This window comes from Falco biarmicus, chromosome 8 (genome assembly GCF_023638135.1).
Source record: "Falco biarmicus isolate bFalBia1 chromosome 8, bFalBia1.pri, whole genome shotgun sequence".
Lineage (NCBI taxonomy): Eukaryota > Metazoa > Chordata > Aves > Falconiformes > Falconidae > Falco > Falco biarmicus.
In genome coordinates this window covers 2,488,149-2,511,664 of record NC_079295.1, presented here as the reverse complement: position 1 = coordinate 2,511,664, position 23,516 = coordinate 2,488,149, and the positions used below count along the sequence as shown (strand labels likewise).

Below are 23,516 nucleotides of genomic sequence, written 5' to 3'. Positions count from 1 at the left end.
GAAGAAATAAAATGCTTTTCTTATCCCAAAGCTGAAGCATTTCCTGCCTCATTTCAGGTGCTGCGGACATTGCTTTCCTAGCTCTGTATAGGAGTTACAGCACAGGCTATAGACAGCATTTAGCTTTTTATACCGCCACGCAAGCTAAAAGACATGCTAAATGCCATCAACATGCCTAATTTGGGCAACCAATTCTGCACATACCATTTATAATAAACAGCTTCTAAAAAATTTAACCACCTAATCCATCCCCCACCACCAGGATACTGCACACGAAGCAATAATAACCAACAATTAAACCCTAATTTTGCCATGAAAATAAACTGCCACTACTAGAACCATCAGCCAGACTACAGCTACATTATTGCATGACAAAGATACACACGTTAACTACAGTTTGTACATTTTTCTTATTTATTCAAAAGCTAGAGGATGACAAAAAGGGTGAAAATGTTTTATGCCACCTATTTATTACATGAACAAATACTTAATCCAAAGGGACTCGTTTTACAAGGCCCTCTGTCCAAAAACGACACACAAATTAGTTTTTATACACAAATGTTTATTTCTCAAATAAACTTCCCCTTTAAACACAAGGAATGAAATCTAAATCTTCATAAAGATGAATCCAAAATGAAATCCCTCCAGTACATGGTAATCACTGTTTTCTTGGTCACTACTGGCTTTAACTGTTTAACATCAAAAAACAAGGACATATTTAAAAAATCATGCTACTGGATACCTAGCTCTGCCTCTGACCAGCTCTATACTGATCTCCAATATTTTAAAATTTTACATCATCAAATCTGAAGCATTTAATTGAAGAACAGCTGTGCATTAAACACAAACAACTGAACAAGAAGATTATAAGATGTAATCAAGTTCGTAACGAATATAGGTGTTCTTTTCATCATTATAGATCCTTGGATAATGTGCTATCAGAGCATCTTGTGATCCTATGTAGATCGAATTATAGATCTTCCAATAAACATCTCTGACTTTCCTGGCAGGGTGAAACAAACCCTAGAAAACAGAACAGAACAAAATTTATTAAAAGCTTAAAGCTGTAACTATCTGTTACTGATTTTAATCAAGTTTTGCACAATAAGCATTTTAAAAAGCAATTATAGTAACTAGCACCACTTATAACCAAGAAGGAACACTACATGTGTCGCTGCCAATCTGTGACTATCTAAACTAGCAAGCAGTAACAAAGCATTATTTAAAGACAGATTTTCTTATCTTTTTTCTGCATGGAGAGATGAAGTATATCTAGTTTTGTGTTCTTCTTTTTAAGTAAAAATTAAAACCTCCTGCAGTATATTTGGTTGAAACCGAGTCTTACCTTTGGCTCTGCTAATAGTGATTTGTACAAAGTACACTAGGTAGGAATACAAGAGAAACTATTAGACCTAAACAAATCAGCATAACTTTAAAAGCTCTAGAGAAAACCGTTCCATATAATAAGAACATACAATTAGTATCTGCAAAAAAAAGACACTGTGCAAGAGACTTCTATCACCTTCCTACTGATGCCAGTATCTTTAGGCTGAGGCCCTCCACATAAAGAAAACCAACCCACAGTGAAATTCCGTATCTGCAAATAATTAATAAAAAGCTGTCACATCTTCTCTACACTACAGTCATCCTTGCTTCCCACCCACTACCTGAGTTCAGGTTCTATAGCCAGCACAGCAAGAACCGTTACGTGCAATTACACAAACAAGGAGCCTTTGGATTTTACCACCATGTACACACAGACAGAAGCTGAATGGACTAGTGTTGATGTAACGGTATAAATTCTGATTAATGCACTGTTTTCTAATGCTTCACTCTTACACAGTTTTAAACGCCTTACAGTGTTTCTTGGCTAATGACAAATAATCTTGATTTAATATTAAGCTTACCCTCTCGTTTATCTCACTTCTCACTCGTTCTCATAACCCCTTGCACTATTTATTCCCCCATCATTAGTTAGCATCCTCAAAATTTGTGAGATGCTTCCATTTTGCAAGTCAACTACTACTTCTACACAAACTCCTCAATGAGATCAGCTGTCTCACGATACCAACATCTGTTTATTGCATACTGCACTTACTGAAGTCCTCGGCACAGAACACCATGTTTAAAGAATACTTTACAGAGACAGAAAACCACACTGTTTCCCTTTGCCTGAAATCTTACTCAGGTGACTTTTTTGTCTCCTGGAAGGAAGCCCTGCCTGATAGCTCTGGTCTCTGCTACCCCAGCACACATGAGGACTTACCTGTAAACAATACTGCAACATTCTGCAGGGACCGATAGCAACTCTGAGGCCCTCCAGAGCCCCCATAACTGCCTGAATGACGTGAGGAGAGGTTTCAAACACATTAGGCCACACATAATTTAACAAGTGATTAAGAGAATCTTCACAGCCAAACCCATAAACACCAAGCGACATATGTTGCACCACAGCACTGGCTGTTTGTCTGTGCACAAGATCCCTGCAAAGAGAACAATGGCCTGTTAATAAATTATACTTAGAAGCAACACGACTGGACAAGCATAGTATTTCTTTTCAATAACACTTTTTTTTGAAAGCACTAATACACATTTTTAACCTATACTTATTGACAGCAAGAGGCAGAGTAACAAAAATCAGTACACTAAAAAAAGAGGTGGGAGTTTTCTGACAAATTACTTTGTTCTAATTCCACAGCAAAAGCACTAACAATAGAAATTATCAAAAGCAGGTTGTAGTGAATCAAGACTTCTTACATTAAGATGCTTGTATCATTTTAGTTTTCAAAAGTAGCAAAGGTTAGTAAAATAGAAGTATGCAATCTGAATTATTTGCAGGCAACAGCTTCCAAATTATGCTGGTCACTTAACATCTTTGGCAAACAAGGACAGCAGGCACATTTGCTCTTGTTAAGACCCAGCTACATACTACTTAAAAGTATATGACAATGGCTAACTGTACCCAAATGCACTCACCTGTCCATTAAAGCATCTTCAAGCAGTGGTGTAACTGCGTAAATGTAATCTTTTCCCATCTCTCCAATGTATTCAAACAGGAAAGAAAGAGATTTTAACACACCATTCTGGACATTCAGTTCTGGAACTCTGTATTCATTCATGAGCGCAGGCAGCACTGTGAAAGGTGAGCATGTTTCAGCTACAATAGCAATTGCTACTGTAGTACATACTCTGTTCTGCCTTTCCTGTACTTTCAAGTTGTTCAGCAGTGTGGCCAATACATCGTGGGGTCTGGAAGAGATTACACGCACGTCCATGTCAAGAGATTCAGTGAGGACTTAACTGAGTTTCAAACAGCAAGTGGCAGAAAAGCATGGCTTAAGCCCTCAAAAAAGTTTAGATCACTGGGAAACAACATAAACCACAAAACTGTAAGACAGCTTGAGCAACTGCGTGATCTTATTTTCATTACCAACATTATTTACTTTCCTATCTAGACTTAGCCTTTTTCCTGCCTTCTGTTCTGTCTCCTGTAAACTCTGGAGAATAGCAGTAGCCTCCCCACTACTACTCTGATCCTACAGGTAATTACAAACCTGTATTAAAACGATATGCATTTGAGAGAGATGGGCAACGTCCTGTATGGATAAGCGCGCTTATGGCATTCCTAGGTTGCTGGCTGCATCTGCGTTAAGTCAATAATCAGCCACTTATTTAAGAAAACGCACACAATGGGAATTGTGCTTTAATTGCCAACTTGCAGTGTCACTGTGGTGGCAAAAAATCCTTTTCAAATCAATAAAAGCATCGATTTGAGGAAAAAGAAAGATTGCGTATTTAAAAGAGTTTACGAAAAAAATACAGAGAGGGTCTGAATGCATATCACTATCAAAAAGTCATGAAGCAAACAGTTCTTGCTACCAAACTAAGACGCTAAGCTTGCTAACCTACAGGTTTAGTTCAAAAGTACAGCACCCCATACTGATGAAGACAGGCGACTGTATTGTCCTCCTACAAAATGAGTAAAATCAGGTCTACACATTTAACAAGTTAACCAGATACGTTCGAATATTTCTCACGAGAACACTCACAACTGCCAGCATGTTAGGTAACTGCGTGCAGAAGCGGGTAAACATTAAAACCAACTTACCCAATTGCTTTTGCAATATAACCAAAAGTGTTCACTGTGGCTCTCCGGATAGCTTTCTTGTGAGCTTTTAATAATTCAAGCAGTTCAAAGCAGATCCTCATCCATTCTCTTGCAGAAACATATTCTGCACCTCTGAAAGAGAATACAGTGAGTTACCTGTTCAGTGATGTTAGAAGTTTTTAAGTAATACCACATAAATGGCAGTACCTGTTCTATTTGCTATCAACAGAAGAGTAACTGCTTAAGCAATTTCTTTAATCAGTTATCTGTTAACACAGACCTTCACTGGTTAACAGTGTACTCAAAACTTACTACATTTCATGCAAACTTAGAATACACACACGGACAACACATTTCTTACAAAGAGTTGCAAAATAATATCATTACAATACATTCAAAAGACTCTCTGCTAAGTACCTCATCTTAAGCTTTATGCACAACTTCAAAAATATCAAGAGATACAAAAATAAATACCCAGATGCCAAACCTGATACTTAACTTCAGCTTTTGCTACAATAACTGCCCAGAGGGTCAAATATTTTATCATTGGTCAGCTTACCGGTCTGCAATGCGCCCCACAAGATCAATACAGTTCTCCTGTACTTTCTCATGTCTGTTCTTCAAAATAGGTGTAAGCCGTGGCAGGAGATCTTTGATTGGTGGCGTCATCTTGTGCATTCCTGTTGGATTCAGAAAGGCATATTTAGTTTTATAATGCCTTTTCATTTTGCTCTTGAACGGGCATGTAATCAATACACAAACATACCTATAACATTCACAATAGCTTTAAGTGCTCCGAGGATGCTGCCCAGTACTTCAGGATATTCTTCACCCAGGTACTCATACAACACAACACCCAAGTGTCCCATCAGTTTTTCCTACAGCCAAGTAAAAATATTTACAAATTAATTTTTCTCTCTCTCATTACCATGACATACCACAGCAAACTTCGTAGGAGAAGTCAATACAATACCTCTTGACAAGTCTTCATGACAACTGCAGTACGAGAGATCAGGTCAGCAGCCTGCTGCCTAACTTTAGCTGATTTGTTGTTCAGACGCCACAAGACTGTACCACAGATCTGTGGTAAGTAGGGTTTCACTCTTTTGCCTAGAGCATTAACTACTGTGCCAAAACCATTCAGCATCACAGAATCCTGTGTGTAAAAACAATAGAAAAATCAGACCAAAAGCAACACTACATTTTAATTAAACTTGACATCGTTAAAATTGCTATTGAAATGCTAACTTTCCAGAGCTGGTTTCTGAATTTCATCAATTAGAGCATTGACATCTAAAAAAGGATTCTAACAATGTAATTTAGAAGCATATATTTCTGTACAACTAACAGTGATCTAGCTTACAACTACAGCGAACCACACACTGAATATCCCTGGCCATACCTCCGTGGTCTGCTCCTGAAAGGCGTACAAGATGCCATCAATAAGTTGTTCTTCCAGTTTATGATCAATGTCTGCTGCCCCCAGATTTCCCATTATCTTCTCAATTGTTTCCATGACCATTTTTCTGTACTGCTCAGCCTCATCTTTCAGATCATCCACAATCCTGGAAATAATTTCTGCTGCTCCAACTTTATTTGCCAGCTCCACAGTTGTATCAACCAACTGAAATATGCAAACATTAAATAAGCAACCATTGTTAAAATCAACTTTCTACATCTTGAAAATAAGCTTCCCTACTCTGAAGGGGAGAGACAGCACCACGCATGTTAAGCCTGCTATGAACAACTGCTTTTACCTTTAGAAATCATCCAATGTCCTAAACACCACAAATGGGGTGAACTACCCCCCTTACAACTGGTGTAGACTCTATTCACAGATGTAAAATGCCTTGATTGCTCCTGAAACCCAGTGAATCTTCTGCCTATGCAACTTCTAAATTACTAGTCCAAACAAAATTCAGTTTCACAACATACAAGGCAAAATCAAGCATCTAGCCTGAATAAACACTCTAAATGTGAATTTTATTCTACTGTAAGTAATTTTCCAACTAAAAAAACAAAATACCTGTCTGTAATTTCTTCTGTCCAATGCCATTCTGTGCTGCCAGAAGTGTTTGAAAAAAGGGGGCAAGATTTCTGTTTTAATGTAGTTTGCTTCAACACCATCCGTACCACAGCACTGCTTTACCACCTGACAGGAAATAAAAATTCAACAATTTTAATTGTGTGTAGGGTTTGGGTGGGGTCTTTTTGTTTTGGCTTGGTTTGAGGTTGGTTTGTGGTTTTTTTTTTCAAGAAAAGGATAAAATACATATGTTTTGTATTAATACTAAACAATCGTTCTGACATACCTTCAACACAATTTTTTTCATCTCTTCATCAGGAGACTGGAACTCCCTGATAAGGATTAGCATGACTTCTCTGGTATAATAGTTTGCATACTCAGCATCCATGAGTGGAATCAGGTAACCAATAGCCTTCAAAAAGGCAGCCAAACCCTATTTAAATGCAGAAATGTGTCTTTAGCGAGTTACAGAAGATACACATCCATTTCATCCAAATTACATCCAAATACATCCAAATTACTAAATACTAAAGGATTTAGATATACCTTTCCTCTGTGTTGACGTATACCCTTCCATAAAGGCTTCAGAACAGAATCAAATGACTCAATACCATAGGGAGTGGCTGCCTCTGCCAAAGCAGCAATAGCCAAAGCACTGATGGTGCGAACTTTCTGCTGCTCATCCACCAGACCTGCAAGAGAATAGTATTCAGTACTACTTCTTGTACTCGTGTTCTTGAACTCCTTGAGTTCAAAACAGCAAAAACAGAGGGGCAGTATAAAAGGGATTAACTCATTTTGAGGAAAACTGAACCACTGCTCCTCCTTCAGAGTCAGCTGAATTATTTCTCAGCATCAAAAGAACACACAAAACAAGGTCCTCACTATCACTGTGCCTCACTGGGGTACAGAAAATTTTCCAAATATGAAGCTAATTAAAGAAATAATAATAAATCTTTGCCTAGGAATGCAGAAACTTACCGTGTTCAATAATTTCAACCAAGCTCCTGAGATGAGGCAATATAGCACAACCCATAAGGATAGCAATCTGCTGAACAATCTTGATGCCGGTATGCCTAGCCTGCCAGGATTTTTTGCTTTTACAGACAGCTTTCAGGAAGGGCAACAGAGAAGGAATGCCCAAAGCAGAAGCAACAACAGCAAAGGCTCGAGCTGTTGTATTTCGGACATATTCATCCATATTGTCGATATCAGGTCGCATTGTGGAGATCATTGTCGCCAAGCCAGCAGCCTGAAGGAAAAACATAAAGAACATACCACTTGGATTTACAAACGGCATAGTTAATTCTTCTGCCATGCCTATAAACACACACCTATATGTAAGCTAATTCAGTGCCTTAACGAAGGATGGAAGCTTTACCTTAGCCAAGTTTGAAATAATTTCTCTGCCTTCCACTCTAGCATAGTAGTCTTCATCAATCAGCAGTGGTTCAATAACGACAAGGATCTGAAAGAGATGAACAAATTACTATTACCTTTCATTAATACTTTCAGTAGTATTTCTTGCCCTACTAGATTCCATGAAACAGAAGGTGATTCTATGGATCCAAGCTTAAATCTTTATCTTGACGGGAAAAAAGTTAAATTTATTATGCTCTTTGTTACATCTCTCTGTCTCTACAGGACCTAGACTGGAGATACTTTGCAGATAAGATCCCCAAGTATGCCTGTAACATTTTTTATATCGCGCCTTAATGCCGAAGCCCACACTTCAATCACACTACAAGAACTTGAAGCATGGCTTAAAAAGACGTATGAAAGCAAATTATTTTAAAAAAACATAGTATCGTCCTCTTCTGGTATGCAAATAAAATAGACACTTCTCCAGCAGCGATCAGAAAAAGCAAATCAGAGATGAAATAGTGAATTGCAACAAACCTTGTGTACGTATGGTCGGACCAAATCATCCAGTTTGTAAAGAATTCTGTCGATGACTTTGACAAGCAAGTGACGCTCCTGATCTTCAAGTGTCGGTGACATCAGCAGAGGCAGAATCTGATTAAACAATGGCCCTGCTCCAAACTCCCGTGCTTTATCAGTAATTTGTCGCAATGCAGCCTAAACAAAACCAAACAGCCTATCAGTAAAACTAAGAAACAACACTGAACCATTACAAAACAGGTAGATACTAACGAAGTTAAAATGTAATTCACTGTAACCACAGGCTTCAAAATACTGTCTCCTACCACTGCAAAACTCTACTTCAAACAATTTTACGCTAATCTGTTTAAAAGCAAATGCATCAAGAGAAACACTCTGATGTTAGCTCCCAGATACTCAATTTTCAAGAAAAGCATGCTCCTGGTCTAGTATTTAGAACGGCTCCATCTGAAAAGTAGCTTACACAGCACTTACTTGCATCTGGGCAGCTTGGTGCTATGGTCAGTTCAGAGCAAAACTGTACAGAAAAGACTGCCAAGGTATTGCAGAATGTGCAAGGCTGAAACTTAAGTGAGAGCTAACACTGCTAATGTAAGCGTAACAAGGAAAAAACAGAAAATTACAAAGCCCTGTAAGCAAAAGGCACTATAAATCTAGTTTCTCATAACTGTAGAAAAAAAGTGAGGCCACGTACTATTTAGTGACCAACGTTACTATACAAAGAGCAGCCATACTGAATTACATTGAGTGACAAAAAAAGCCACACAGAGAGAAGGAAAAAAGCACTTAACAGGTGTGTTGGTTTTGGCTGGAATAGAGTTAATTTTCTTCATAGCAGCTAGTATGGGCTAGGTTTTGGATTTGTGTTGGAAACAGTATTGATAATACAGGGACGTTTTAGTTATTGCTGAGCAGTACTGGCACAAAGACAAGGGCTTTTCTGCTCCTCACCCCAACAGCGAGCAGGCTTAGGGGCACAAGGAGTTGTGGGGGACACGGCCAGGACAGCAGACCCCAACCGGCCAAAGGGATAATCCATACTGTACGGCATCATGCACAGCATGTGAACTATTGGGAAAGTTAGCAGTGAGCAATTGTTTTTCATATGCATCACTTGTCTATCTTGGTGTTTCTTTTTATGTTGTTGATATTTTCCTTTTCATTATATTGTTACTATACTAATATTTCAACTGTTAAACTGTTCTTATCTCAATCCATGAGTTATCTCTTTTCCGATTCTCTCCCCCTCCTCCCACCGCCAATGAGTGAGCAAGCAGCTGTGCGGTGTTTAGTTGCCAGCTGGGGTTAAACCACAACATATAGCAAACTTTAGGAGATTACCTTAAAGAGAATCCCATGGACAACTGAAACTAAACCTGAAAGCAAGTATAGATTTTTTTGAAAATGTAATTACATAAAACGCATCTGACAATTAGTCTTACCTTTCTCATGGGAGGTGTGCCATTCTTTATTTTCAGAAGTAATTTCATTATTTTTCTCTCCTTCTGTTCTTCAGGACTCAAAGTTGATTCATCAACATCAACCTACAAGTAATTCCAGATACATAAATAAGCACTGCTACATATTCAAAAGAAATCAGGAAACTTTAATCAGCACGGATGATATCTCATTTACCAGCAGTTTATCAAAGTATTGGATATCGTCTGGTTTTAGGAATGGAAGATTGCCAGATGGCTGGTCATTAACACTCTTCATAGTTCTGTCTTCTGTCTGCATGTGGAATCCAGTCATACCACCCAAAGGTGTTGGAGTTGCTGTAAGCTTGCGAGCTGGAGTACGAATAGGTACATAACCAGCTGGTGGGGGAAGAACCTACAGAAGAAAGAATAAAATTTATTTTATCATAACAGATATATAAAAAGAGGAAGGCATCAAATACAAAACATTACTGAACTTCCATTTTATGTGTTTGGGGATTTGTGTGAGTGTTACTGCACACAGTAGATCCCATGTTCACAGCAACGCAAACAAATTCACTGTGCCAGTTTATATCCGTGCTTATCCTGTATTGACAGTCTTTCAGAAGAAAACTCACTTCCACTGCTGAGAGCTTGAATAACAAACTTCAAAGTCTCTTTACAAAATATTCAAGAATCAATTCATATCTGTATAAACACAGCATACTTGCTGACCTAGAATTTGTGACTCTCTTCCATGTTTTTCTTTAATTTTATCAATCCATTCGGAGCTGATTTCTAGCCTTGACGGGCATACCCAACATTGACAAGCAGAATAATGACCGACTGGCTCTTGAGATCACCTTTCATTCTCCCTTTCTAATGGATTTACAATAAATCAGTAACCAAACTGAACAAACATCTACAACCAATAATCAATACTTAAGGTGAAACATTCTACTTCTGGGACAACTTGGTTAGAAGAAAATGTTAAAAAAAAAAAAAATCAATATCCCCTGGCAAAAGAAAAACCAGATGATTGTTTGCTGTATTTTAATCCAGATAAATTACCTTATATCCTTCTGGAAACATAGCATCCAATTCTTCATCAGAAAGTGGTCTGTTTCTTTCATCAATTTCCCTTTCCCAGCGCCAAGCCTGCAGCTGTTCAGGAGTCATGCTCATGATATGACCTACATTCAAATGTTAAAAAATTATTTAAAAAAAAAAAATCTTCTTTATGCAGAAGGAGATGACTTGTTTACTTAATCTTGAAGTGCACTCAAGCCAAAGTTTCCACAGCACTTGAAAACTGTAGCCAGTAAGAAGTCAGTACTTTTAGAGACTTTCATCATATTTTTAACAACTAAACTGAACAGGAACAGACGTATAACCTTCATCTCGATTCCCCTCCAGAAATTAGTTGCTGGAGGCATAAAAAAATGGTAAACTGAGCATATACTACTGATGGCAGAAGAACATCTTAGGCAGAAATCTACTTCAAAATATAATATAAAGATAAATGCTTCATTTCCACAAAAGTGAAGCCCCAGAGAATGGACTAGGCTTACCTGGTGTAGGAGTTGCCATGTTCATAGCTGGTGTACCAATGGGTGTTTTGCCAGGTGTCAGAACAGGAGTGCTGCCACCCATCTGGCTAGCAGGTGTTTCATCCCATCGCGACTTTCTTTTACTTGCTCCTGGGGTTGGCGTCTCACCAATGGAGTCACCACCTCTATCCGTACGAGGCGTCTCAGCCCATCCGCTGCCATGTCCCGGAGTATCTAAGAAAAAACAAAACAATTTTCACAGAAAGCTGAAGAGTATACACTCCAACTGTAGTATCAATATCCAAATCCATTTTCAGTATCGCATTGATTTGTGTAGACATGAGGACAAGTATCAAAAAATACACTAAACAAAAAGACTGCCTCGGTGACTATTGAAAAAAACACAGGCATTACACTAGAAACATCCAACAGAGAACTTCATTCTATGAAATAAGTATGTTTTGTCTTGTTGAGTCTTCGCATAAATAGTAAGATTCTAAAAAAGACCAGGAACTCAGGTGTTTTAGAAATTGGACAAAGATACTTCATGTACCCCCTTGATAAAAAAGCACTAAAGAGCAACGGCATTTCACCATTACATTACACATGAGCCTAATTCAAATTAGGCAGGTGAGAAAATGCTTCCAAAACTTCTTTTAATTCTAACTTCTTAAAAAGAAAACCAGTTCAAAAACAACACACACAAGTGTACTCCAAAAAGCAATTCAACATCAGCTCCTTTACAATGACCTTGACGCATTAAAATCCCAACCTGAAGCCATCAATAGACATACCACAAAACTTTGATTCAATTTTTGAGCTGAGGTGCTTTCCCCGATGCGAGTTAAGCTAGCAGGCAGAGCTGAATGCTGTAACACGGACGGAAACACCACCTCGCACCAACCACTAGATGTCACACTTCCAAAGCTACTGTTTACCCAAGGTGAAAAAATCCTATACAATTAACCATTCCAAACGTGTAACACGTGTTCCAGTTCACCATAAATACCTCTTTCTGTTTTAGGCGTTTCATCCCATCGATTTTTACGTGCACTGGAAGTGGCACCTCCGTGGCCTGGTGTGGCGTGACCGGGCGTGTCCCGTCCAGGTGTTGCAGCTCCTGCTGGTGTATGACTGGGAGTCGGATCCCATATTTTTGAGCCTGGTGTGGCACCAGGAGTTTCACTACCCTTTGCACGGCCCGGAGTTTCATCCCATCGCAGAGATGGTGTATGTCCAGGAGTCTATACCAGACAAAATCGAAAGTATTAATCTCTCTCATACTACACAGTAAGAGACTGCTAGTTACTCATTTTCAGTAGAAAAGGATACTTCTGAAATTCAAAAGGATTAGCTCTAATGTCTACCGTAGATAAACTGATGAACACTAGGATTCACTAGGATTATTACCTCTGCTTGATCCCAACTGGATAACTTTTTAGGTGTAGCACCAGGAGTCTGATCAGCTGTCTGATCCCAGCGCCGCTTGCGTTTTGAAGGTGGCTGAGACGCGGCTCCATTGACGACTTTAAGCTCTCCAGCTTTAGCTTTTTCAGCTAGCTGTTGCCTAATTTCCCTCTATTCAAGGGCAGAATGAGACAAACATAAGAAAGAGGTTTGCTGGAATAACATGCAATTAGCTACCGTTCTAATTTCAAGGTCGTTCTCAAATGTATTGTACTGACAAAGCAGCCATATGTTTGGAGGTGCTGTTTTTAAACGTATTTCTTATAAAAGCCATTATTACGACAAATACGAACGCATGGAGAATTTTGAGCGCTATCAGTTTCTGCTACCTCTATCTGTGCCTCAAAAATCATTACACATCTGTTTCAAACAAGTTCTGCTTCTGTAAATTAAAGGTGGATGAGTTAGAAAATGTGTTCATTTGACTTACATCCGACGACTTAAGAGAGCCCTGAAATTATTATTTAAAAATCTGAGACGATGCTGTTACAACAGCACACTGACCCAGGCTGGTTTTCACTTATCAATGGATCCATAAGCACTTAGACTGTCAAAATTACAAACTAATTCCTCATTAAGGTAAGTCAAGTAGGGTAAACCAATGTAAATCTACAGAGGTCACTGGAACTACAAGCTCTTGCTCTAATTAACAATGTGGCACCATAGGTATTACACAATAAATTTGATTATATAACCAGAATCTTCTTACCTCTTGAATTTTTAATAGCCATGAATAAAGCACGTATTTTTACTACTTTTTTTTTTTTCTTTTAGTATTTAAAATAAAATGTCAATCTTGCACCAGTTCTTAGTACTGCAATATCTGTTTTCAGTGCTTCAACAAAAGCCCTTTAAAACCTCCCTGGACTCCCTTTACACAGAGCTCACAAAAACAAACACCTCTGACACTAAATACCTCTCAGTGACCGTTAGCTTTTGTCTTTCACCCTCTGAAAAAAAATTAACAAAAATTCCACGTGATATAAAAAAAATCCAGACTAAAATACATTGAGACTATTTCTCCCTCCATTGTTTAGGTACTGTATAGAACGCATGTTTTTTCGAAACTTTCATCTTTAAATTCTACTAACTTTCAACACACAAAGAACAGGATTTTCCAAAGAAAAGGACTCATTAAGACAAAAAAAGTCAACAGAACTTCCATTCTCCCTTCCTTATAACACACTTTCAAAGGCTGTAAAATGAAACAAACTTCAAGTGGAAAACCCTCCCCTCCACACACCTCTTCCTTTGTTAAATGCTGTTCGCGCATAACATCCATGTATGTTCTGGCATTCATTTTAGGATCTGGTGTCTTCCCTCCTGCAGAAGAGAACAGCAACAGGAATAGAGCACAATGAGTACAGGATAAGCAGAAACCGCTGACTTTTTCTATTGTCCTGCTCTAATATTATATTATTCCATGATCATTTAATTTTACTTTTTGATTGAAAATTTTAAAAATTACATGTATCTTACGTTTATTCAGTTTGCTGATCAATTTAACCTGTTTGAACACAAACATAACTACTGCAGTTTCAAACAAATATTTTAAAGCCGATATAAATGATAAAATGACAACACAGTTAAGAGTCTTCAGAAGTGATGGGTTCCTGGGTTGCTAATCCGGAATACGTACACTTTCGTGCCTTTGTCTCCATCAGCAGTTCTGACTTCAAGCAGCAGAATAGAAGCCTAGAAAATTATCTCTTTACCATTAGTAACACTTTGGAAAGATATTTATATTCAAAACATTACCTTGTGTAAGCTGTTAAATCCTAGTAATCTGACTATAAATAACTACTGCATACCTAAGTAATGTTCAAAATGTTTTATCATATAGACCCATTTATAAGTTTGACAAATTTGGACACGTCTCCCAGATCTTCTAGTGTCATATTGTAAAAGGGCTTCATTTAAAAAATCAAACCAAACCAAACCAAAACACCCCAAAAAACTGTTTGATGACATTTTCCCCCTCTTGTCTTCTCAAGGTACAACTGTGATTGGGAGCTGAATGCAATACAGTACATACACCACCACAATGATACTCACAGGTAATGGGTTTTGTATACCATATGTTGGTTTATGCTGTGTATCTTGCGTTAATTAAGCTTTTAAATACCTTACAAGAAGCCCAACTTTATAAAAATGAGACTTGTCAAGAAAAACACTTTTCTTTAAGAAAAATGTGCAGGTTTGCTATACAAGTGGTATAGCATTATAATTTAGGGAAAAAAATAAACTTCTTTAACATTTCTATGCTGAAGATCATTGCCCAATTGGCTGTGTCATTCTGACACTAGCTTTGATAGGACTTTCCTTTGGAATACTTTTTCACCATAATCTACACAGGATGTGTTGAACTGCACCCTTAAGAATGCAGACAGGACTGGCATATAGCAGTACTGCTGTAGGAAAGAAATTAAGGACAGTTAGTATGGGCCTGTGAATGCTGACAATACATGTTTATATCAATTACAATTAAGCAAGTAAAATAATTAATATCCCTATTAATTCATGCAGGCTGAAATTCTCATTTGTAAAACCTGCAAAATAGCTACCATTTTTAAGCCAACAGGCACCTTACTGCCACACGTGAAACTCACTCACCTGAAGAAAGTTTCTGTCAGACCCACTAATACCCCTTTTCCTGACTTGCATTCTAAAATTATCAGAACAGACTTGAACTATTAATAGTATCAAAGTCTTATATATGCTTTTGTTTCTTTTAGCTATACCACCTAAGTTTACATAGGATGGTAAGAATAAGGTGCTCTATTTTGAGAACTAGCATTTCAAAAGCAGTAACCCTGTAAATCTATGATTTGGAATGAAAACTTTCAAGGTACTGAAAGAATTTGAGCACTCAATACACAAGCTGTTCAAAGTATAATGCACAACCCAAAACAAAATGAAAAGAGAAACCTTTAACCCTTTGTGTTTCTATGGCAATGGCTCATTATTTTCTTGTCCTTCTACCTGGAAAGAAAATTCGTATTATAAAGATGAAGAATATGGCATCTAGGTTTTCAACCAAATCTCTATGAAAAGGGGATGTTTAAAACAAAACTAAGTTTATAAGCATGCCAACAGAAATCAAAGGGCTAAAGACAATTACAGACAACAAATTTCATAGAGGGTATAGAAAAGTCAAAAGAAATTACCATCTGCAAAAGGATCAAGACGCTCAGGGGAAATTATCATCATCCGCCTGTGCTTCTTGTACTCATCTTCCCGATCTGCAATCTTTTGAGGACGGTGTTCTGCAAAAGGATCATACTAAAAACCGAAAAAAGCCTGTTAGTCACATATGTGAGAAGAACAACACAAAAAGTGTCTGGTGACCATAAGCCTGTATTTGTTTTCAGTATTACTATTTTTAATCTCAGCTATGCAGGAACGTCAAAACACTACGTTAATATAAATTTTACTTCTGTGACTGGAATTTTGGTTTGGTTTTAAACACAGAATTTCTTAGAAGTAACTTCTGACAAAACTTTGCTATTTTAAGTTTATTCATTTGCTACCAAAGCCTGCCATGCTGCCTGTCATTCCCCTTTTTTGGCAGGGGGATTTAATGCTACTTCATATGTTTTTAAATTTTACATTTAGTTTTCCAGTTGTCCAGTCCAAGACATTAAGTTTTCCAGTTCTTTTCATTTTTGAATTATCTGACCTACAAAAAAATTTTTTGATAGTTTAGTGTATATGCCCACATTGCCTTTTACATGCAGAAGTACCAGTTGTTATCACCCTGTGGAATTCTAAACTGCAGTAGTAACAAGCTTAAAGCAAAAATAAAATACCACATCCCTTTACACACACCTTGCATGTAAATCCAGAAAACAAGACCTGCTCTCAAAAACGCTCTGACACTTCTCGCCCTTAATATCTACAACAGTATTTTACTGTGCCTTCAGTTAAGATGTACCTGTTCAGTAGATTGTGGTATGTCATTAAGCAATGCCACTGGAGCATGGTACCCTGGCTTCTTCTGGCCAAGCAAACTGGTAGAAGGGTAGTCATCATCATCCTGTCAATAAAAAGACATGGTGAATTTGTTGTGTTAATATTATATTTAGATAAACTAATGTCAAATTAACATACTGTGGTCAAAGAAAAGATGAAAACAGACAAATAGAATAGCTAATTCTAAATTTTAGCAAGCTTCTTCATATAGCTTGTTTTATTACTCCCAAACTGCTAAAACAGATAAACCTACCCACATGACTAAAAAGACTACTTTTTCTCTACAAAACTCAAGTATTCTGCAATATGCTACATTTAATCAAGTATACCGTCTACGCTAGTTACACAAAAAGTCTGTATTTCACATTAGCGCTACTGATACAGCTCCTTAGTTGGTATGGGAAAGTTGGTGCGCAGAAATTCAAACTATTCTTTCTTAAAAGTCAGCTAGATATAGAACAAAACTTCAGTAGACAACCCTACAGAAAAAGCTTCAGAAACTGAAAACTTCGGAAATACATTAATGTTAATTTAGCTATACCTTCTCAATCACAATAGCAGTAATAAGTACTCAGAATGCATTAGATGCTTTCACAATCTATTTTCTCACATCAGTAGCCAGTTTCTGTGCAATAATTTACAGCAACCCAAAAGAAAAAATGCTCTTAAAAGTATGAACTGATTTTTGTGAGATCCTGTAATGGAAGTTTTTAATTAGGGAATTCTTATAAATCTGCAGATGACATAATACATCACTAGAAAAAAATAGTATTAACTAATACTAAATTGAACATAACAATCTTCATTCCTCTTAAAAATACCATTCACTCTGTTTAATCTGTAGTTTCCTATGTATTTATGGTCAGAACTGTAGTCTCTTACTGCTCCTACAACTGAAAATGTGATCAAATGTTTGACATTAGAAATTAACATAATCTTACAAGCAGGATACACAAGGAGAACATAATACAGTGAAAAAGTCAATTCTCAAAATTTGCTCTCAAATCGCATGAAAAGAAATAGAAACCTTAAAACAGTCACTTCGGTTTGTTGGCCCAAGTTTTATTACACTTTTTCACCATCATTTTTCATCTTGGCAGCAACAACAGAACAATATTAATTATTCCATTCAAGGCTGACACTGATTATGTACCAGGCCACCACTTTTTGTCTTCTGCTTAGGCCTACATGACTTTCAAAGCACAATGACGTACAAGCCTGACTTAGAACTCAAGAGCTTCTCTGATAAGACATATTTACTTCTGTATGGCTTTAAATATCAGTAACTGCTTTTACTTTAGCAACTGCTATTAAAAATTACATAAAATCAATTCCAAAATACTTGGAATGCATGCCCTACATATACAAATATATAAAATCACTTACATCTTCCAATTCAGTTGCTGCAATAGAAGTGACATATCCAGCAAACCTGCTGTCGCTGCCACCATAAATTTCTTGATCATAGTATCCTGTAGAATCAAGGCCTACTCCTTGTGCTTCATCAAGGGCAGGCTTTTTTCCTTGAATTTCTCGAATCTGTGCTTCAATATCTAGGGTAAAAACGCACACACACAAAAAAAAAGGTATTTTTATGCATATACACAAAATGTAATATTCATGTTACTATGTACAGCAAATTGAGTTTTTCACCCTATTTCAATTATATCTAAGTAATAAAAAATGACACAGAAAGCTATAAAATCATGATATTTATAAGCAGCTTTTTCTTAATTATTATTATAGTATTATCCAGCAGACTACTTCAGTTGTATGGCCTAGAGCAAACTATTCAAACCCAACTGTCAATGTACCTCATCTTCCAACAGCAACGGCAGAGAAGGCAATTTATACCGCAGTATTATTTCTCAACACTACACTAACACAACACTTTCTCAGTGAATGTAATTCATTTTAAAAGCCTTTTAAAATGTTATCACCAATTAACAAACTCATTTTGCTAATTTAAACAAATCTGTTCAGAAGAGCTACTACATGAGTTGTCAAATCTGAGAAAATTTAATAAAACAACACTCTATTGTGTTATCTAACATATTGCAAATCTATATCATCTTTGAACAAAGGAAAAAAACCTCTTTAATATGGCAAATAACAAAGTAGCCCCCACTCCCCCCCCCCCCCCCAAAAAAAAAGAAAGAAAAAAAGGACCAGCTTCTTTTCACTCTGGCAGCTAAAATGTTATTTACTCATGACACTTCCTGCCTGCACTACCTTCTTTGAAGAGCCTCTTGATAACAAAAAAACATTTAAACAGGATGAATGGGAGCCTCTTCATTCTTCTAACACACCAAGGCCTGACTCTTATCAACTTTGGTGGTCATGTTTGACCTTAGAAATTTGGTATTTTCGGAGAGAACATTAACTTGTTAACACAGAAAACAAGGAACCAAATTAAACCATGCTTTCTTCCTACCTGTTGTAATGCAACAAGAAAGTAAGTTACAGTAATCAAACTGTCTTCAACAAATGTAATTGTGATGGAGGTACATTAAGGCACAGCTAACTCCCTAAAAATTATTACTGTTTCCATCTGAATTTTGATTCAGCAGGTACGTAAAGACAATTATCCATACAATGCGAATTTCAGTAAACAATTATTTTTGTGGCTAAAAAAATACCCACAAGTTGCATTTCATGGCTGAAGGAATACCAAGGATCATGCCTGAGCGGGAGGGTTGGACTGTATCACAGAATGGTCGGGGTTGGAAGGGATCTCTGGACATCACAGAGTCACACCGAATAGTCGGGGTGGGAAGGGACCTCTGGAGATCATCTAGTCCAACCCCCTGCTAAAGCAGTCACCTAGGGCAGGCTGCACAGAGTCGCATCCAGGAGGGTTTTGAATGTCTCCAGGGAAAGAGACTGCGCAGCCTCTCTGGGCAGCAGAAGTACATTTGTGAACTCAAGAGTCCCAAGCACAGAAGATACATCATAGTAGATGGTAAAGAGGATCTTGCTCCAGCCAGTTAAGGGCTCCCACTGAACTTCTGCAGGTATCTAGCACACAGTAACTTGGACAGTCATCTCTGTGTTACAGAAATTCATGGTATCTGCCTGTGACTCAAAGAAGCTGAAACCGGACAAGAGCCTTATGCTGCTGGCCATGAACCCCTGCTGAATCCTGCCCCCAGGTACACAGAACTCCTCCTAAAATCTGCACAGCACTGGGGATTCCACAGAGTCCAAACCTTGAGACACACTGTTCCCCAATACATCACTCCCTGGAGAAGCAGCAGAAAGAAGCTACTGCCGAATCAGGGATCCCTCCCTTGCCTTCAGAGGTCTCAGATCATCTTCAGAGACACACCACACGCATCCCATTTACCACTGTTGTCTTAAGGTATTCCAGTTTTGTGAAGTGGTCCTGTGGTGTGGCTGTGGAACCGATACAACTCAAATATTTCGCTCACAGATTTTCTGGTTACTTCTGTTTATTCCGAAGAGCAGACAAGTTCCCGATTCCTTTTGCAGCCTGGTGCAATGCAGCACTGGGGTGAAAGGGAATACCTTGGCAGCAAGGGAAGCTTTAGGACAACAGTACTGGCACCAAGTGTTTTTAGAGTACAATGACATTGTTTCTTATTGCTAAAGAGCAGTTACTAGAACACACTGCCTCTTTAGTAGCATATTAAGTGCTGGTTGTGCATCCATAGCTGTCAACTTCAACACAAAAAAACCCTACAGATCTTGCCTACAATGCAAAAGCCTTTCCACCATCTATCCACTGAATCAATCGGACCATGCAGCTCAGCCAAATAAAGCACCAGTAAGTACCCTGCCATGCAGGAATGGGTCACAGAGATTTGCTTTTGCCTGGGCTCCCACCACTACTACCATCCACAAAGTCTATTAAAACAATTGTGGGATTTCTGCAGCACAAGCATTAGAACAAAAATATTTTTCTATTAGTAATTCTTACCAACACTTTACATACTAAGACCTTGTTCTCTTATTTTATTCTTAAATAGCTGCATTTACTGAAGAGGATATAGATGTCATTTACTATTGGTCTCCTTTAAATTAGAATGACTACAACTGTTTGCAGACTAAGCAGCACTTTCATTTACTTACAGCAAAACCTGCTGGGTTATCTACACCGCAAAAAAAGTCTACACAGGGTCTATAGGGTTAACAAACCCTCACACTTATAGCCACCATAGTTTTCAACTAATGCTATGCATTATGCTCTAACTGGCATTTTCTTAAAAAGCTCATACCCTATTTAACAAAGCACTGAAATACAAATCAAATTAAGAGTCATCACAAAGCTTAATACATTGTGTAAAGCAAAGTACTTGTTGGATGCTTTAGTCAACCAAGACTAAAACAAACTTCAGTCAGACAAAGAAACAGTAAAGGGAGTGGGACTTCCAAAAAAAAAAAAAAAAAAAAAAAAAAAAAAAAAAAAAAAAAAAGGAGGAGGTATCAGGCACGGAGATATATTATCCCATATCCTACTGATCATTCCTTTTTCTGTATTTTACTCTATTTAATATATTTTGGTATTTTAAAAGAAGTTTCAAATCAACTGTGTTTATTAAAAGTTACTAAAAATGTTGAATATTATTAAATTCAACATATCTGAACTCAAAGTCACTGAGAATCCAGCTCACAGCCAGATCATGATAGCCTTTCTCAAAATACACACTCCATTACCGTACATGTAGGTCTACTTGCAATGTCTGGAGTGTAAGACATTCAGCATTTAAAAAAACAAAAACAAAAACCACTCTAATCAGATCCTGTACTAAAGCAGTATTTTACAGCATAAACAGCTTCTATGTTTTCATGCCTTATCACATTTTTGCACGTTTAGCTTGCCCCCTGCAGCTTTATTTCTAGCTGCTTTAACACTCTCATACATGTTAAGTCTCTCTATTAGGTTTGGACATCTCTTCTGCGCAAGAAAAAAATTATACAAATTAAAAACTGCCTTAGACAGCATTCAGAACTCAAGCATTTATTGAGCATTCATAAGCTGCCATTTAAAACTTTACTTCCCAGCCTATAACAAAGAGCTCCTCCTCAAACTATTAACTGAAACAATCTACGCTGTTTTCAGACCTCTTTCAAGTTGCATCTTGAACAGATCAATCAACAAGTATTTAACAAACAGTACAAAGACGTAAAAAAATCTTCTAAGACAATTTAGTAACAACCCAATTTGGAAAATCTGTCAGGAGCTGAAGAAAGTAAGACAGGATAGAACTCGGAAGAAAAATAATCAAGGTGTTCAGCTAATACCCCCATGTTGGGAAAGATCGACATTACATGATCATACCCAGTTATACGTTATTTTTTTATTTAACTACCTAACCGCCACCACCCCTTAAAACCTGTTCTGATAAAGCTAATCAAAACACCAGGCAACCGGATGCATGTCAATGTTTTTATTAAAGTCAAGAGACCACCATCTGCTTCAATAAATAACCAATTTAAGTCAAAAAACAACTACTCCTCTACTATTTTATTATTAGAAGCTCTTCAAGTAATATGAGAGGCAGAGTTATGTGTGGATAATGTGAAGGGTAATACTGTGATGGATAATATTGGGTATCTCACACAAACCTTATGCATGTTACAGGATATAAAGAAAAAAGGCAGTTTCTGTAATTCAAAACAGAATGTTGTTCTAGAATGCTAAAAAAAATATTAAATTTTTTAAAAAGTGAGAACAACAGTTCAAGCTTTTCTTCATCCATAAATTCAATTAGATCTGCAGCATTAAAGACTACATTGGCCTCGCTTCCACGGGAGATGATGCCTCTCCATTTGAAAAGTTTTCTCAGCGCGAAACTCCCTACTCCCAAAGGTGAGGACTGCCTGGGTGCCTGCCCACCTCACAGCACTGACACTCTGCAGCGGCCTCTGCTTAGTGAATCACTGATGTCACTAACACAAAATGCAGCAGATCGCCTGTCATACACAGAAACACACGTAAAAACCCAAAGGCGAAAAACAGCGGAAGTGGTAAAATCCTAAAAGCTACTCTCCCTCGCCCGAAGCTATTTCAGAGCAGGGCAAGCCACAGCCGCTGTCTGTGAAGAAAGCTCTGCTGCGTGCTACGAAGAGCCGGGAGCGGGGCGGCCACAGAGCAGCTGGGGCGCAGCCTGCCGCCGGGCCTGCCGCTGAAGCCCTGGGACCAGCGCGCTGCGGCGGGAGGACCCAGCCGGCCCAAGCCCCCGCGCTAAAATGGCAGCTGGAGCGCCGGAGACCTCGCGCTGCTTTTTCTCCTCCTCCGAGGCACTTTTCCCCGCAAGCACCACTCGGCACGGCGCTCAGTCCCAGCCGGAGCCATGCTGGCTCCCAGCGGGCAGCACCCGCCCGCCCTGCATCCCCGGCCCTGCCGCTGCGGCGCCGGCCCGAGGGGCGGGCGAGGGAATAGCCCCGTGGGGGGACGGGGAGGCGTGCGGCGCGATGCGCACCGGGCGGCGGGGCCGGCCCGGCGGGGGAGGGGAGGGGCGCGCAGCGGCTCAGGGCCGACCCGCCGGGGAAGCGCCGCTCGGCCCCGGCGGCAGCCCGGCAGGGACCCGCGCTTCAGCGCCGCCGCCGGCCCCGGGACAAAACCGGAGCTAACCGACCCGCTCCCCTCACCCCCCCCGCGGGCCCGTCAACTACCCCTCGGGCCGTGCACAGCGGAAGACATCCCCCCTCAGGTCCGCTGTGCCCCCCCCCCCGCCCGCCCCCGAGCGCCAGGCGGCGGCCCAGGCATGGCGGTGACACAAGCAGAGACGCCATTACAAACGGGCCCGGCCCGCCCGCCGCAGGGCCAGCCCGCCCGGCCCCCGCCCCCGAGGCCGCGCCTGACGCTGCCCACAGCCGGGGAGAAACACAACGCGAAGCCCAGGGCAGGGCGCGGGGCGCCGCGGCGGCTGTTTTTCGGGCTTTTTACCTTCGTGGGTTTTGGCGATCTTCGCCATTTTGTGCAGCGCCAACAACGCCGAGGCGGAACTGGCGCGGCCCCGCCACTTCCGCTACGAGGGAAGGCCGGGAGCGCAGTGCGCGAGCGCGGCCCGGGGCCTCCTGCCGCGCGCCTCGCGCAAGCGCGGTGC

At 39.3% G+C, this 23,516-nt stretch overlaps 1 protein-coding gene across 5 annotated transcripts; it reads right to left on the bottom strand.

Annotated features, from left to right (window-relative positions):
* Positions 1-391: 391 nt before the first annotated feature.
* Positions 392-23,513, bottom strand: SF3B1 (splicing factor 3b subunit 1). 5 transcript variants are annotated; one of them, XM_056348747.1, is made up of 25 exons: positions 23,357-23,512; positions 17,830-17,996; positions 16,406-16,507; positions 15,639-15,753; positions 13,715-13,794; positions 12,415-12,582; positions 12,014-12,248; positions 11,026-11,238; positions 10,526-10,647; positions 9,672-9,869; positions 9,479-9,580; positions 8,034-8,213; positions 7,516-7,602; positions 7,116-7,386; positions 6,681-6,826; positions 6,421-6,567; positions 6,135-6,260; positions 5,511-5,732; positions 5,082-5,264; positions 4,875-4,986; positions 4,668-4,788; positions 4,109-4,240; positions 2,977-3,249; positions 2,267-2,483; positions 392-1,023 (listed from the first exon to the last, which is right to left on the bottom strand). In XM_056348747.1, the coding sequence occupies exons 1-25, from the start codon at positions 23,382-23,384 to the stop codon at positions 865-867; spliced, it is 3,906 nt and encodes a 1,301-aa protein (XP_056204722.1). In that variant the 5' UTR covers positions 23,385-23,512; the 3' UTR covers positions 392-864. The 5 variants fall into 5 exon arrangements, 4 of the variants coding, with proteins under 4 accessions (XP_056204722.1, XP_056204724.1, XP_056204723.1 ...); XM_056348749.1 differs by lacking the exons at positions 16,406-16,507; positions 17,830-17,996; positions 23,357-23,512 and adding an exon at positions 14,111-14,166 and having other exon boundaries at positions 15,639-15,655; XM_056348748.1 differs by lacking the exons at positions 16,406-16,507; positions 17,830-17,996; positions 23,357-23,512 and having other exon boundaries at positions 13,715-15,453.
* Positions 23,514-23,516: the final 3 nt, after the last annotated feature.